Source organism: Gambusia affinis, linkage group LG10 (genome assembly GCF_019740435.1).
Source record: "Gambusia affinis linkage group LG10, SWU_Gaff_1.0, whole genome shotgun sequence".
Classification (NCBI taxonomy): domain Eukaryota; kingdom Metazoa; phylum Chordata; class Actinopteri; order Cyprinodontiformes; family Poeciliidae; genus Gambusia; species Gambusia affinis.
Genome location: NC_057877.1, coordinates 25,568,370 through 25,582,425, shown reverse-complemented (window position 1 = coordinate 25,582,425; position 14,056 = coordinate 25,568,370). Strand labels below are relative to the sequence as shown.

The following is a 14,056-nucleotide window of genomic DNA, read 5'->3' as shown; positions in this document are numbered from 1 at the left end:
GAAAATCAATCCAGTTAACAAAACAAGGTGAAAAAAAGATCAGGAATAAAGAAGGCGTAAAAGTAAAAGTGTTGGCTGTAAAATACCTGGTGATGGTGAGTTGGGATCTGTGCTGGGTAAGCGGAAGACGTAGTGGATGTAAGAGGACAGCAGGCTGTTGCGGCCGTGCATGTCCTGGCTGGTGTCCAGGTACTTGTGAAGCCGGTTCACCACAGATGCCATTACCTCAAAGGATGCTTGACCTAGATTCACTGAAACACAAAAACATTACAGCTTTCACTGTAAAACCGAAGGCACCGGAACAGAAAAGTACCACTCATTCAATGTGTCCATCTCTTTCAGTGTTCAGTACACACTTTCCTTTCTAGTCAGTGTAATCCAGAATCATACCAATCTGTCCAGCGATGACTGGCGGCCGAACTACGAGCAACACCAATTTGTCAAGAAGAAGGTGAAGGAATCGAACCACTGGCTCCAGCTGAGCCGAGTTGAGTGCTGCGATGCTGGACTTCAGCTCGGTCTCAAGGTTGTTTTCCATGATGCGCATATCTCCAATCCTGACCGGAAACACATGCTCATCCAGGGCATGCACCAAGGCAAAAAACTTATCCAGGTACTGGTCCTGGAAAAAGAAGGGGGCAAGCATGAGAAATGTTTTACTGATGTATTGGTAATAAATTGAGAAAAAAAGAATGACAAAAAAAGGAAAAACCATATAGATAACTGGAGATGCAACAATAATTAGGCAATTTATTGCTTGACTATTTTTGATTGTCCAGAAGGAGTATAAAAATCGGATGTTTTTCTAATCAGTGAACGAACCATACTTGAAGCTCAACCAAATTGTGTATCCTACAGTGTGGAAGTTGTCACTCTCATAGACCGGTTGACTTTTAATCTACAGTAAAAAAAATTGTGTATTATAATCTTTGGACTGTTTTTCAAGAATCATTGTTTCAATTCCACAATAAAGTATTTTGTTATTTATAGAAGAGAAAATAGGAAAAAAAATAGAATCGACAAGTCAGAGCTTTACAAACCTTCTGTTCAAAATTTCTGACTAGTGCTTTTCAAATTGTAACTGAAACAATTTAAATGCAAGTTGTACAATAATAATAATCTCCGTGTTTTAAAGTTGGATCATCGAGTGAAAACTGAAAAACGAACTTTACCAGAAGAACATGTGGGAATCTAACAACTCCAATCTCTCCCAAGAGCAGCGTTTATGAGCACATTAGCTGCAGTAAGGCTTCTAAGCCCCACAGTCAAGTCTCCAAACAGCAACAGATACGGAGATGGAGTAGAGCTCAGTAAATTGCTGGCAAGGCAACACTTAACTATTATTAAAGAAGTATTGGGAAGGAATTATGGAGTTAAAATGGATAAACAAGATTTCTTTTTAATTCAAAATGATTCTAGATGCAAAAGTTATGCCAGCAAACAAAGAAGTAGTTCTTTATTCAGAGGAGTTATTTTGTAATTATTAATAACCTACATCAAAATATAAGCAAATAAAACAAGCAAATGAGAGGGTGAGAGAGTTAATCTGAAAAACTCACTAAACTGTACTAGATTTTCTGAAGTTGCAACATGAAGTAATTTTACCTGTGTGTGGATAGTTGAAACAGCCGCAAGTTCCACATTAAAGACTCCTCGATGGTTGTCTACCCACTTCATTCCTGGGAGGGGAACCTGAAATATAACAGAGAAAATATTGGGAAGGGAAAAAGTGAACGAATGAGATCTGTTCTTTCTGTAAGAGATTATAACTGAAGGCCAGTCAAATGTACATAACAACAACCCAGCTAAAAATAAACTCTTGTTTGAGATGATTAGAGATCTGTATTATTTCTTTTTAAGGCATTTTAATATTCATGCACTTTTAATATGGGTTTCTCACTTCTTAAAGATTTATTCATATTTACAAAACCCTCTGAAGAAGGAAGATACAAAATATCTACTAAACAGGTTAAACTTTAGCCTTTAACTGGAATTGGCTGACATCACATAGATTGTGTTCATTTAATGTCAAACTCATTGTGAGACCTGTAAACATGCTATTAGGTTTTACAGAACATTGCATACAACCTTACTGTGTTTACCATAGTTCTATGTAATAACACTATTTTAGCAGATCTTACATCTGGAGAGAGAACAGAGTAGGACTGTGGTGGCTTCTCAAGAGATACAGGCAGGCAGAAGTGTCCTGTTCTCAGACGGCCATTCTGTAACATTGGGATCCACTGGAGAAAGAAAACACACATGGATTTTTTTTGATCAGTAGGTGTAAACTTGCATCCGTTCAAGCATGAGAGCCGTGTTTTTAAGAGCACTATTGTGGTTTCACCTACCGTGTACCCCACAGGGGTCTCCAGTGGCGTGTTCTGCTTCTGCTGGCAGCTGACGTGGTAAAACGTGAAGAGAATGTGGTGGTGGTCTGACAGGGAGGCAGGCAACTTGATCTTCACCTCATCATGGAAGTCAGGGGATCTTCAGACATTAAGGACAAATGATAAAATATCTTTAAAAATTGGTTTATTGGACCCTTGACATTGCCAACTCACAAAAATATTGTTAGTTGATCATTCATTCATTTTTGACATTTATAGTACTGCGATGTAGAGGCCCTTGTTTGCTGCATGAATAAAATGATAAAATGCCATTATATCGAAAATCAATCGTCATGTTCAATAACACAAAACAAGAGTTAACAGCCTTTTATGCTGTTTGGCTGTAGCAGAAAGAATTTAGCAGGTTTTTCCAGGGGCCACTCAGATTCAACTCTACTTTACTGGTCAACCCACAAATTAATTTTCTTAACAAATTTGTCATTTGTATCTCGATCAATTTTATTTCAAGTCAACAAATAAATTGAGGTCGCTATGTGATGAAAAAGGTCAATTATATAACAAGTCACAATTAACTTCTGCGGAATTGTTTAAGGTCCCAAAGGAGGAAACTCTCTGCAGGCCCAAGCTCAGAACCAACCAAACAATACAACAAGCATTCAGTATCAACAAATACACTGGAACTGACAAGAAAGGAAATGTTTAAAAGAGGTCATAGCGGGGCTCTTATTTCTCATGGACAAAATTATTTAAATTCAGAAAAAGAAGAAATTTACTTTTATTGCTATTGAAAGTTACTGGGCAGAACTTAGGTCATACAGGTTTAAATACAGCCACAATAGAGCAAACTTTTCAGATGTAATAATTCTTATTTAAAAGAACCGCACACTTCAGTTAAACAGTCTATTTCTTTGTCTGCTCTTCGTTTGTTAAGCACTTTTTCAGGCTGTGATGAAGACACTGGGAGCAAATCAATCATGCTACTGCTAATAAAAATAAGAAGTACTGAATCTTTTGAGATTAACACACCCACCTGTTGTGGTACACAACTGCAGTGTAGGCCTCTTTATAAAAATCTGCACAACTTGACTTTCCAAATATGACCTGAAGGATAAGAAGAAATAATGTCACAACAATATGTATAAAAGCCAACAGTTTTGCAAAAAAGCAAAATTCCCAACTTAACAACATAACAACTGTCATAATTAATCAAATCAAACATTCTCTGGAGCAGCTTAACTATTCCTTTCGGCATACCGGCATTGCATTGCTTGGATCCTCTCCATTCATAAATTGCACTTTGACTGTGATGTTGCGAGCAGAGCCCTGCCGGTTGGCAAAGTTAAGACTCTGAGGGTTAACGTACAGCAGATTCCTGAAATGAAAGAATTCAACACATTAGATAGTAATTTACACAAAGTCCAAGAGTCACCGTACGACAAGTTTATTAAAGAAAAAATCATTTCAAGAAGAAAAATTGTACAAAAAATTATCCAACAAAAATGTTGGATAATTTTACTGTATTTGTTTTTTACAGTAAAATTATCTTAGTTTTATTTTAATTTCTCTATCCAAAAACATAACCCTAGAGACAAACACAACCCACTATTTAGTTTACACTATTAGCAAAGACCATTTAATTAAAAAAAAGTGACAAGACTTTGTGCGAGCTTTTACTTTCAAGGAAAAACAGGTATTTTTAAGAGTGGTTGATCCATTTACCTTAAAACGTAACATCAGAATTCATGAAGTGATTGATTTAAGGTCAAAGGTCACACTGTTGCATAAGCCATGCTCTGATTGGCAAATACGGGAGGCTCGGCCAGTCAAAACATTAATGTACAGTAGACGAATAATCCTCAGGAAAACTATCATTCAGCTACATTTCTACAAAGCAGAAAATAAAATATTTAACCTGCATCTTTTTTTTTATTCTACATTTGTTAGCCTGGAAACTACTGTAATTTTAATTTTTTTTCTGCCCACTTGACAAAAAAAAAAACATTAAGTGGCAAAATATGCAACAATCACTGGAAGCAAAACTAAAGCTTCAGTTGAGTCAGAAGAAACGGCCCCATTATAGGAAGTGTAAAATAGCTTGGGGTTTGCTGGCTAACCACAATCACGTAATCAGTCCTGGGGGAGCTCGACCCACAGAGACAACAGCTGGAACCACAACCAAGTAAGGAGTGTGGGAATCTGTCTGATATCTAGAATTTTACTTATTTTCTCTAAAATATTTCTGGTATCTGAGCAACAGCCGTGGCTGCTTTGAAGTAGGTCATTGACCTCAAACTGCAGTAGACCTCAACATAATTTTGCTGTGGCAAAGTTAAGCAATCAATAAGCACAAATAACCAAATAACAAATAACCATGATTGGTCCATTCATCTCTTCAGATTCAGCTTAAGTTAATAAGTACACAAAGGAAAGTAAACTTTGCTTTGCCAGTACTTTTCAATGAAAAAAAACAACAAACAATCAACATTTGAATTTGCAATGGAGCACGAGTGAGTGAATGGCTCGTCAGCTCCAGACATGAAGACTCCACTAGACCTACGTAAATTTAAGTTCTCAAGTCTTTTGTTATACTAACCTTTAGGGTCCAGTGGAAAATAATAAACTAGAACCAGATTTGAGCTGATGAAACAGATTCCTGGCACATTTACCCAGCTTTTGGTTGCCAGAAGAAGAAGAAAAAAAAAAGTTTTTAATCAATTCTTCATTACTGGGAACTAAGATGATCCAGCCTCAAAATCACAAAAAACACAAGAGCTCATCAAGATGCCTGTGCGGGATTTTAAGATGTACTGTCACTGCCAGAGTGCATAGCAGCAGAGTGCTCCAATAAATTAGTCAGTGCAGATAAACTATTTGGTTTGTTGCATCATTATGCCTGAAATTTAGGAATTCACCACTGGGAGTGTTTACGATATGGGGCACAGAACTGTATTAATTTTTGACTCAGCAGCTTGTGTCTGCACACTGAAGCTTCTCTGGAAACAGCTGCTTTCTACTGAACTTTGCCTCCCAGCACCAAAGTGAATAAACTTTTTCCAACTTTGACCATGCAATGATGGTTATTGGTAAAGGCAAAACAGCTTTCCACTCAGGGTAACATCTCATCAGGGGTTGGCATGAACAATGCTGTATTGCTACAGTATAAGCTATGAAAAAAAATCTTCAAAAGTCAGTTATCATTTGTGAAACCTTTAATTTATTATGACAGCCAAAAATTGGTTTTGAGCAAAAAGCAAGGGGGCTTGCTCAAAGTGCCAGCCTTCCAAGATCAACAAGAAAAAGATTTTATCTCCTGCATTTTCTAAAAAAAAAATAATAATAATAATTGTTAGGCGCAAGTATAATCACAAGTGCTCAATTCAGAAGTGGGAAAAGTTGTTTGGGCATCTCAAGCTTTAATCAGCCAAATCAACCAATGAAACCACTTGAAAAAAGCATAAAATGACACAATTTTCCATTAATACTATTTGCTATTTAAAAGTAAGCACACTGCATTGGCCGTGGTGGAAATTTTTTAATGATAAAACCATTGTTCCCTGCAGACATATTCACTCCAAACAGGGACATCAATAGGCAGATGCAGCATCCCAAATCTAAGCGTCTGTCATTAATTAGCAATGGGGTTTTTTGGCCTTCATGCACATATGTATACAAGAATAAGTGTGTCAGTATGTAAGATAAATGACTACTGCCGATCTCTTCTGATTAATTTGTTTTTCCTTATACAGGGTTATAATAAAAAATTTAAGTTTTCAAGCAACTAGGAGCATATTGGCATACATTTCACATGCGTATTCTAGGTTTTTGCTTAAGTAAATCTATTAAAATCAAAATGTTTGATAAGTGTCATAGATAATAGAAAGCAGCATAGAAAGCATACTAATAAAATGAAATATCTTAAAACTAAGGGGCTTGGTTAACTTAAAGAAATTTGGCAATTAATTCACAAAAGTTCAAGATCAAGTGATAAAAAACAGAAGGAAGTAATAAAACTGTGCATACTGCTTTAAAATAAATGCATTTTGGCACATGGAGTAAAACTACAGAACAATTTGGATGAGTTCAAAAAATGCTAACCTATAAATCAATTCAAAACACTTTACAGGCTAAAAATGATTAAGTTTTACACACTTCTGAGACAATATTGAGAATAATGACGTTTTAAACTTATATTGTTAATTTAATGTATACAAGTATACAATATTTTGTAATTATTGAGAAAACGGGAGGTTTACAAAAGACTTATTCTTCTTGCTCCCACTCTTATAGAAAGTGTTTTAAGAGAATGTGTTTGTAAATTATTGATTGATTGATAACAGCAATCAATCAGCAATTGATAGCTGCAAAATACATTCTAGCACAAGCTAACTTTTAAAGAAAATAAATTAGACCATAAAATTCCTACTTAATTTTTTCTCCACAAACATAAATATCAAACTATGGAGTTTTTTACAAAGGTTACCTTGCAGATCTCATACCCAAGGCTGTCCTAATTATATCCATTCTTGCAGAAAACTTATTTAAAATTAAAATACAGACCGCACAATAAAACCACAAACAAGTATAGATCCTGTCCAAATTCTTCACACTAATTCATACCCAGAAGCACAGATGTAGAGTCTTCTCCCCTCACCACAAAATAAAAAAGAGAGAAGCAGCAAAAGAGACAGAGAGAGAGTCTGGCAGGCTGAATCAGCACCATACTAAATCAAACCTAGGAGAATTAATTACAAACAGCATTATCAATCTGAGCAAAGTGTGAGCAGAGTTATAAGGTTTGAGATTGATTAGGCTGACGATCCATCAAAAACAGAGATAGCCATTGTTGGCTTCTGCTGATCAGCTAAAGTGCCACACCACAGATGGAGAGTAGGGTAGGGTGTGGTATACAGAGGGGATTGGGGTTAAATGGTTAGTAGAGAAGGGGTGGGGGGCACATGTCATTTGCACACTACTGTGATTTGTTTGTTTGAGAGAGGGAGGGCTCGAGGGGGATTTGGGAGGAGGTGGGAGACAAAGCTAAAAACATAGTAGGGTTTAATGATCAGCTAATCCCCCCCGCCTCTACAGTGGGTATATAACACAGCACCGCCTGCTGCTCTCTAATCATTTTTAACAGTAAAAGAAACTTGGTGGTAAGCACAGGGAGGAAGAATAGAGTTAAAAAGTAGTGAAAGCAACATTAGAAACAGCTTTCACATTTAAGGATAGGAGGAGGAAAATCACAATGAAGCTGTTTTGCCTGTTTCTGCTGTTAGCTGGTTCGACTGCTGCGTACCATCTGGACACCTCGCCCAGGAGGGAGCCCCCCACCCTGCCCTCAGAGGTTCTCACCACAGAGGCGACTCCAACCGAAGCAAAATCTCGCTTCGCCATGCTGGATGACGTCCGCCTCCTGGCCAACGGGCTCCTCCAACTCGGCCAGAGTTTGCGAGAGTTTGTCCACAAGACCAAAGCCCAAATCAATGACATCTTCCAAAAGCTCAACATTTTCGACCGCTCCTTTTACCAGCTCTCGGTGGTCACATCCGAAATCAAAGAGGAAGAGGAGGAACTCAAAAAGACCACTAACATCTTGAAGGCCAACAATGAGGAGATCAGAAACCTATCCATGGAAATCAACACCAAGATAAACACCATCCTGCAGGAGCGCACGCAGCTGCAGAGCAAAGTGGGAAGCCTGGAGGAGAGGCTGAAGGGATTGTCAGAGAGCATGATCCCCGCAGACCAGCTCAGCGAAATCACAACCCTTAAGGTGAGGAGATAGAGATTATAAAACTCCATAAAATGCTAAATTAAAAGCCTTTCTCTACAACTCGTTTCACTGAAATACATGTTGTGATTCTAATGCGGATGTTCCGTAAAACTTTATTGCAGAATGTTCAAAAGTAGGAAGTTGGTAAGGACTATGCATGAAGACATAACAGTAATCGTAAATTATTCATAATGAATCTATTTTGCCATTGCTGTTTCACATTTCTCATACTTTTCCTAAAAGTATATCAGAATATATGTTTTTTTGTCCAACAGTTGAACATTAAGGAACATTTTTTTAAATAACACATTAGAATTTTATTAGTAATAATGTGGAAATTATGCATGAATCAAATATTTTCTAGGAGGTAATTGAAGCACAAGAGAAAACAATCACCAGCCTTCTAAAAGCAGTGAAGGAGCAGCATGATCAGCTGGACAACCAGAAAATCAAGATAAAAAATCTGGAGGAAAAGGTAGATATGGAATATAAAGCAACCTACACACACATATTGCACTTTGAAAAACATGATGTAGACAAATTCTTTCAAAATGAAAAATACTTGTGGGTTTTTTATTCTCTGCAGCTTAGCTTCAACAGCTTCCAGCAAACTATTGATAAGACAATGGATTCAGACGATTCAGCCACTGATATGTTTGAATATCTGCAAATAAACTCCACTGGAACAGAAACACGTGGTAACTGTGTAAAATGTGTCATTAAATAAAAATATTGCTTAATATTAGATCAATTGGTTATAATCTGTCTTCACTTGTGAATATGTTGCAGACCTTCCTGTAGACTGCAGTGAGTTATTTACCAGAGGAGAAACAAAGAGTGGAGTCTATGCTGTCAAACCAAACCAATCTGAGCCATTTTATGCTTACTGTGAAATGAGTTCAGGTAAGTAAAACAGAAAACTTATTTTTACCTTTTATAGAGACGTCTTAATATGATATAAATTAATATGGAACTGTACATTTCCATTTTTCTTCTATAGATCAGGGTTTCACTGTCATTCAGCAAAGAGTTGATAGTACTGTGGATTTTGACCAAACATGGGAAATGTATCAAAAGGGCTTTGGAAACCTAGAAAGTGAGTACACTTGTAGAATCTGAACAGTTAGCCAGTTCTGCAGCTTTCCTTGTAACAATTAAGATCAATCATGCTGCATTTCAAAGTGCTTTACATTTTGGAGAAATTTCTTTCACATATAAGCAGTTCAGAATGGAATAGGTTGACTGCTGTTTCCCTCAGAGGACTTCTGGCTGGGTCTAAAGAAAATACACACCATCAGCCAACTGGGAAGTTACATCCTGCGAATTGACGTGGAAGACTGGAAGGAGGAAAAGCATTGGGCTGAGTACAGCTTTTCATTGGAAGGTCCCTCCAAGGACTACACCCTTCACGTCAGCCATTTTGCAGGGGACCTACCTGATGTGATGACCAACTTGACCGGATCGAGATTCTCCACTAAAGACAAGAACAACGACAGCGGCTGCAGCTCTGACTGTACTACGCGCAACTGCACAGGTGCTGTGTCTCTCATGACAGAAACTGTAGAAATTAGTTGCAGAGTTTGTGTTGATACATCTGTTGTTTCATGCATTTGCAGGAGGTTGGTGGCAGAGTGCGTGCAGTGAAACCAACCTAAATGGAAAGTATTTCTCTTTGAGAACAAAAGGACGGTCTGTGAGGAGGAAGGGCATTCAATGGCGGCCTGGAACAGGACCTTCATATTCCCTTAAGATGAGCAAAATTAGCTTACGTGCATTAACAGATAGCGGAAACTAACCTTACACCCCTCAAATGTTTCTATACTATTGCTATTCTATGTCTTTACATAATGATCTACACTCATTTAAAGGTTTTCAAAGAAAGGGAAGCAAGATTGAGTTTGCCTTTTAACTTTTTGTTGGGTGAAATATGTCATAATTTGGATTTAAAGATGTGATGCAATGGTTCAATAACGGCATGTAGGTTGTTAACCTATTGGATCTGATGCACCAAGGACACTAAAACAGTTATTACACAACATCTGCAATCAGTGGACCTATTGATCCACATCGCAGCCAGATTCTGTTCCAGATACCCGGGGACTAACATGGGTTGAAAATTTCTCAATGAATTTCAATCATAAATTGTGCAATCAGATTAACCTAAATGCATTTCAGCTTCTAGGCCAAGTATACTATTAGAAGTGTATCTTATCTTTATGACGTGAAACATCTTGTCTAAAGTAACAGGCAGAATAGCCATTGTCTTATTACATAATGCATGCACATTGTAATATATAAGCTTCAATAGGAATTGTATTTGCTATAACTATAATGTGCAGGCTGCTTTTGTTTTACTCATCTGTAGACATTCTAGATTTTTTTTATTGTTATGTACCACCCATCCTCTGAGTACAACCTCTCAGGTTTATGGGTCAGGTAAGGTTTTGTCAGCAAACTATTGATCATTCAAACTCTGGCAGTGCACTGATTACCTTTTATCATTGTCAGGTCAGTTTTTTATTTTTATTCTGTATAGTATTTAAAATATGTTCATAAGATAATGATTAATGCTGGCATTGTTAGCTAACATTGTGTGTTTGAGTCTCCACTGTCATATTGGGTCATATTGACTCACATCATTAGTGCAGCACAAATTTCTGTTTTGTAAATGTGTGTCATACTTGGTGTCTTCCTGGCAAAAATGATTATATGCTATCCAATCCTACTGTATTTATGAAAAAAGAAATAAACAAAACAGAGTGTCCACATGTGTTTCTATATTCAATTAATCTTATTAAAACACTTTAAGAGATGTTGTTCAAAGGAAATTAAAAATTCTGAAATTCAGCTACTACTACACTAATAAGACATTCTAATTATATTTTAGTCCTAATCAGAGGCCTGGAGCTGTAGCCTCAATTGGCTTCTTTGTATCTTCCACAAAGGCTCATAAGAACTTTGATTAACAAAGAAAAACTGTTTTTAATAGAGATATTTTTTTTTCTTTTTATTGGAATAATTGCACTAAATTTCCACTAAAGAATAGGTTGGGAACTTTGTGGTGTTTTTTTATTATTATTTTTCAAATAAATATCAGCTTATCATAAAAGAAGATATATCTGTCCACTCTCTACAAAAAATACATCATGTTTTTTCTTCTTTAACTAAAAATTGTATTTCTTTTTTCAGAACGCCATGTAACATATAGGGCTCTTCACTTGTTTTGTTTTGCTAGACTGAGGGCAAAATTGGCTCTTGAGATTGTGAAGCTTGCAAACCCCTTGTCTAAATTTTTTTGAATTAAAGTACATCACTAAATACAATTTAATGGACATTTTTCTGGTACTAATTCAATTCACTTGGTTAAAAAAAATAGTGATGCTACTTCTGTAAGGCTATTGCTAATGCCTTAGCACCCTGACATTGTACTAACATGCTTGTTTGCTCCAGACAAACAAACTTCTAAAACCTGTGCTTTTATAGAGGCAGTTACCTTTGATCAATGTCAACTATTTAAATACGTTTGATCGTCATTGACATGACTTTTTGAAGACATCCTGGGAAGTCAGCCATGTTGTATTTAGTCCTTTAAATGTCCGACATGTCAGTCCTTTTGGATTTATTTTGTGATCATAAAATTATAATATGGTGGAATTTTGTGTTGTATGATTTGAAGATACTTTTAAAACATACTAATACCAAATGTTCCACCAACTCTTTCCCTCTCCCCTGAGAAACTGAAAAATTCTTTCAATCATATAATGTGATAAATCAGTCTGAGTCAGGATGGAGATCATTTTACACGCAAAACAGCAAGTCTGGCAACAGTGGGTCCCTGTGGGCTGCTGTCTGGTAACATTTAGTTTTCTAAGTCACCTTGACAAAAAATAGCCCTTATTCAGATGGACAACGTTCACTATGTACACAGATCGAATCTGCCTGTGCATGCAGGTGCTGTCAGTGTGTGCAGTGTTCTAGCAACCATGACCTTCACAAAACAACAGGAATGAGATAAACAATTACAATCGCAGCAATGAACCAATTAATCAAGTAATTTTCAAAATAAAGTAAATGGATGAGAAGAGATTTAATTGGTCTCCTAAAAATGATGAGACAGACATAATTAAAGAAAACTTTTAAAGTAAAAACAATTTTTGTGTACCTGTACGTGGTGTTTGGCACATAGACGTCCCTGGCAGGAAATTCCAGGATCTCTCTCGTGGGGCGCACCCTGCTGTCTGGGTAAGGTTTAACCTGGGTAAGGTCAGGAGTCAGGCAATAATGGGGGTTCTCTGGAGCTGGAGAGATGTCCAACTTTAACTGGGCTATGGTGATAAAAGGTGGGAAAGAAAAAATAAATAATTAAACTGAACAATATTGTTCTGTTTTTACAATGTCCTAATAGGTGATACATAAAAGAGTTGGCAGAACCTGTTATGGGCCTGAGCCTCCTCAGGACTGAAGAAGGTCTTCTCATATCAGCCAGAAACTTAAACAAATCTTCATCACTGAGCCTGTCCCCTTCCTATCAAGAAACATGAAAGCAAAGAAATTTATTAAAATAAAAACACCATAATGAAAGGTAATAGGTTTTCTGAATAAACCTGTACCTGTTTAAAGAAGTTAGTAATGGTAAGTGTTGCAGGCCTAAATCCTGTCAGACTGCATGATTCATCTCCGCTGGTGGTCCTCTCCAGGGAACGTCTTCCCATGATGCTGGAGTTCCTCCGTTCTGACCATGAGCCTTTTCTCTCTTTAAACATTAAAAAAAAGCAAAACTTAGAATAAAAAACCTTTTAAACTTAGCTATTTTTAAAAAGTTTTTATTGGCTCTAGTGGCTTTTATTTGATAGTGAATTAAAAGGAAAGTGAGTAATGAGAAAAGGGGGAGGAAATGTGGCAAAGGTCGCTAAGCTGGGAATCAAACCTGCGACAGCTGCGTCGAGAACTAACCCCTGCGCAACCACAGCACCCCAAACGTAGCTATTTTTAATCTGCCCAGCAACTAAGGCAGCTAAAAGAAAACATTGCATGGATGAAATATTGCATTGCACCACGTACATTGCAGGACCAAAGGCTGAACAAACAACTCAAAGTAACACTCCAAGGATCAATTTAGCTGCATGTTTTTGTTTGATGTTTATTTTCTCTGACTTTTCTTACTATTTGTTTTCAGAAAGTGTTTTTAGATAAAGATTTTAAAGGGTGGGAATGCAATGGCAGGTCCAAAAGGCTTATGCATGGCTGTCAGCGCTTCTAATGCTCCCTGAACCCAATTAAATGTAAACCTGTAAACATTTTGTAGAATTGCAAATTTATAGTTTTCATTTCAATGTTTGCTTGAGTTATACAGCTAATTCAGACCTGATAGGCTCATCTCTAATTCGGTATCTCTCTCCAGGCTGCCGGCACTGTTGACAATGTTCATCAGGTGGATGGCGGTCCATGCGAAAGGCATCCTGTAGCGACCCAGACGCTGACAGAATTGCTCTGACTGACTTCGGAGCTTCTCCAGCTTCTCTTTGTTCTATAAAAAATATATTAAATTAAGCATACTTGCAATTTACTAATTAAAGAACCATATCACAAATTATGGTCTAGCCCTGAAGCACAACCTCGCTTCTATTAGTGTATTTAAATGCTGATACTGTATATTTTGATAAAACAAATGTCAAAACAAGCCATTAAAAAAAGGAATCCGGGTAAATATATGGATAACCTGCACATTATTTCCTCAGTTCAGATATAAAATTTCTGCATTTATTTTTCAATCTAATTCCCACCTTGGCTGCATCTGATTCCTTGAAGACCATGTAAGGCTCTGCGCATTCTCCAATATCACCTTGCTGTAGTACTTTTTCTAGCTGTTGACAAAAGAAAAAAGAAAACAGGTTAATGTGTAGTATATATATATATATATATATATATATAT

The 14,056-nt window shown here is 36.9% G+C and overlaps 2 protein-coding genes across 24 annotated transcripts in view; one reads left to right on the top strand and one right to left on the bottom strand.

Annotated features, from left to right (window-relative positions):
* dock7 (dedicator of cytokinesis 7) overlaps positions 1-14,056 on the bottom strand; it is a 47,977-nt gene that overhangs the window by 25,705 nt on the left and 8,216 nt on the right. For all 23 annotated transcript variants that reach the window (XM_044128291.1, XM_044128300.1, XM_044128293.1 and 20 more), the window contains exons 10-21: positions 13,908-13,988; positions 13,489-13,651; positions 12,735-12,877; positions 12,556-12,649; positions 12,287-12,449; positions 3,606-3,723; positions 3,382-3,452; positions 2,352-2,490; positions 2,142-2,243; positions 1,606-1,692; positions 391-622; positions 87-251 (exon numbers count right to left, since the gene is read on the bottom strand). In XM_044128291.1, the coding sequence (XP_043984226.1) occupies positions 87-251; positions 391-622; positions 1,606-1,692; positions 2,142-2,243; positions 2,352-2,490; positions 3,382-3,452; positions 3,606-3,723; positions 12,287-12,449; positions 12,556-12,649; positions 12,735-12,877; positions 13,489-13,651; positions 13,908-13,988 (1,558 nt within the window). The remainder of the gene's footprint in view (positions 1-86; positions 252-390; positions 623-1,605; positions 1,693-2,141; positions 2,244-2,351; positions 2,491-3,381; positions 3,453-3,605; positions 3,724-12,286; positions 12,450-12,555; positions 12,650-12,734; positions 12,878-13,488; positions 13,652-13,907; positions 13,989-14,056) is intronic.
* angptl3 (angiopoietin-like 3) lies at positions 7,474-10,890 on the top strand. Its single transcript, XM_044128318.1, has 7 exons — positions 7,474-8,124; positions 8,489-8,599; positions 8,711-8,822; positions 8,914-9,027; positions 9,125-9,220; positions 9,383-9,658; positions 9,741-10,890. The coding sequence occupies exons 1-7, from the start codon at positions 7,597-7,599 to the stop codon at positions 9,917-9,919; spliced, it is 1,416 nt and encodes a 471-aa protein (XP_043984253.1). The 5' UTR covers positions 7,474-7,596; the 3' UTR covers positions 9,920-10,890.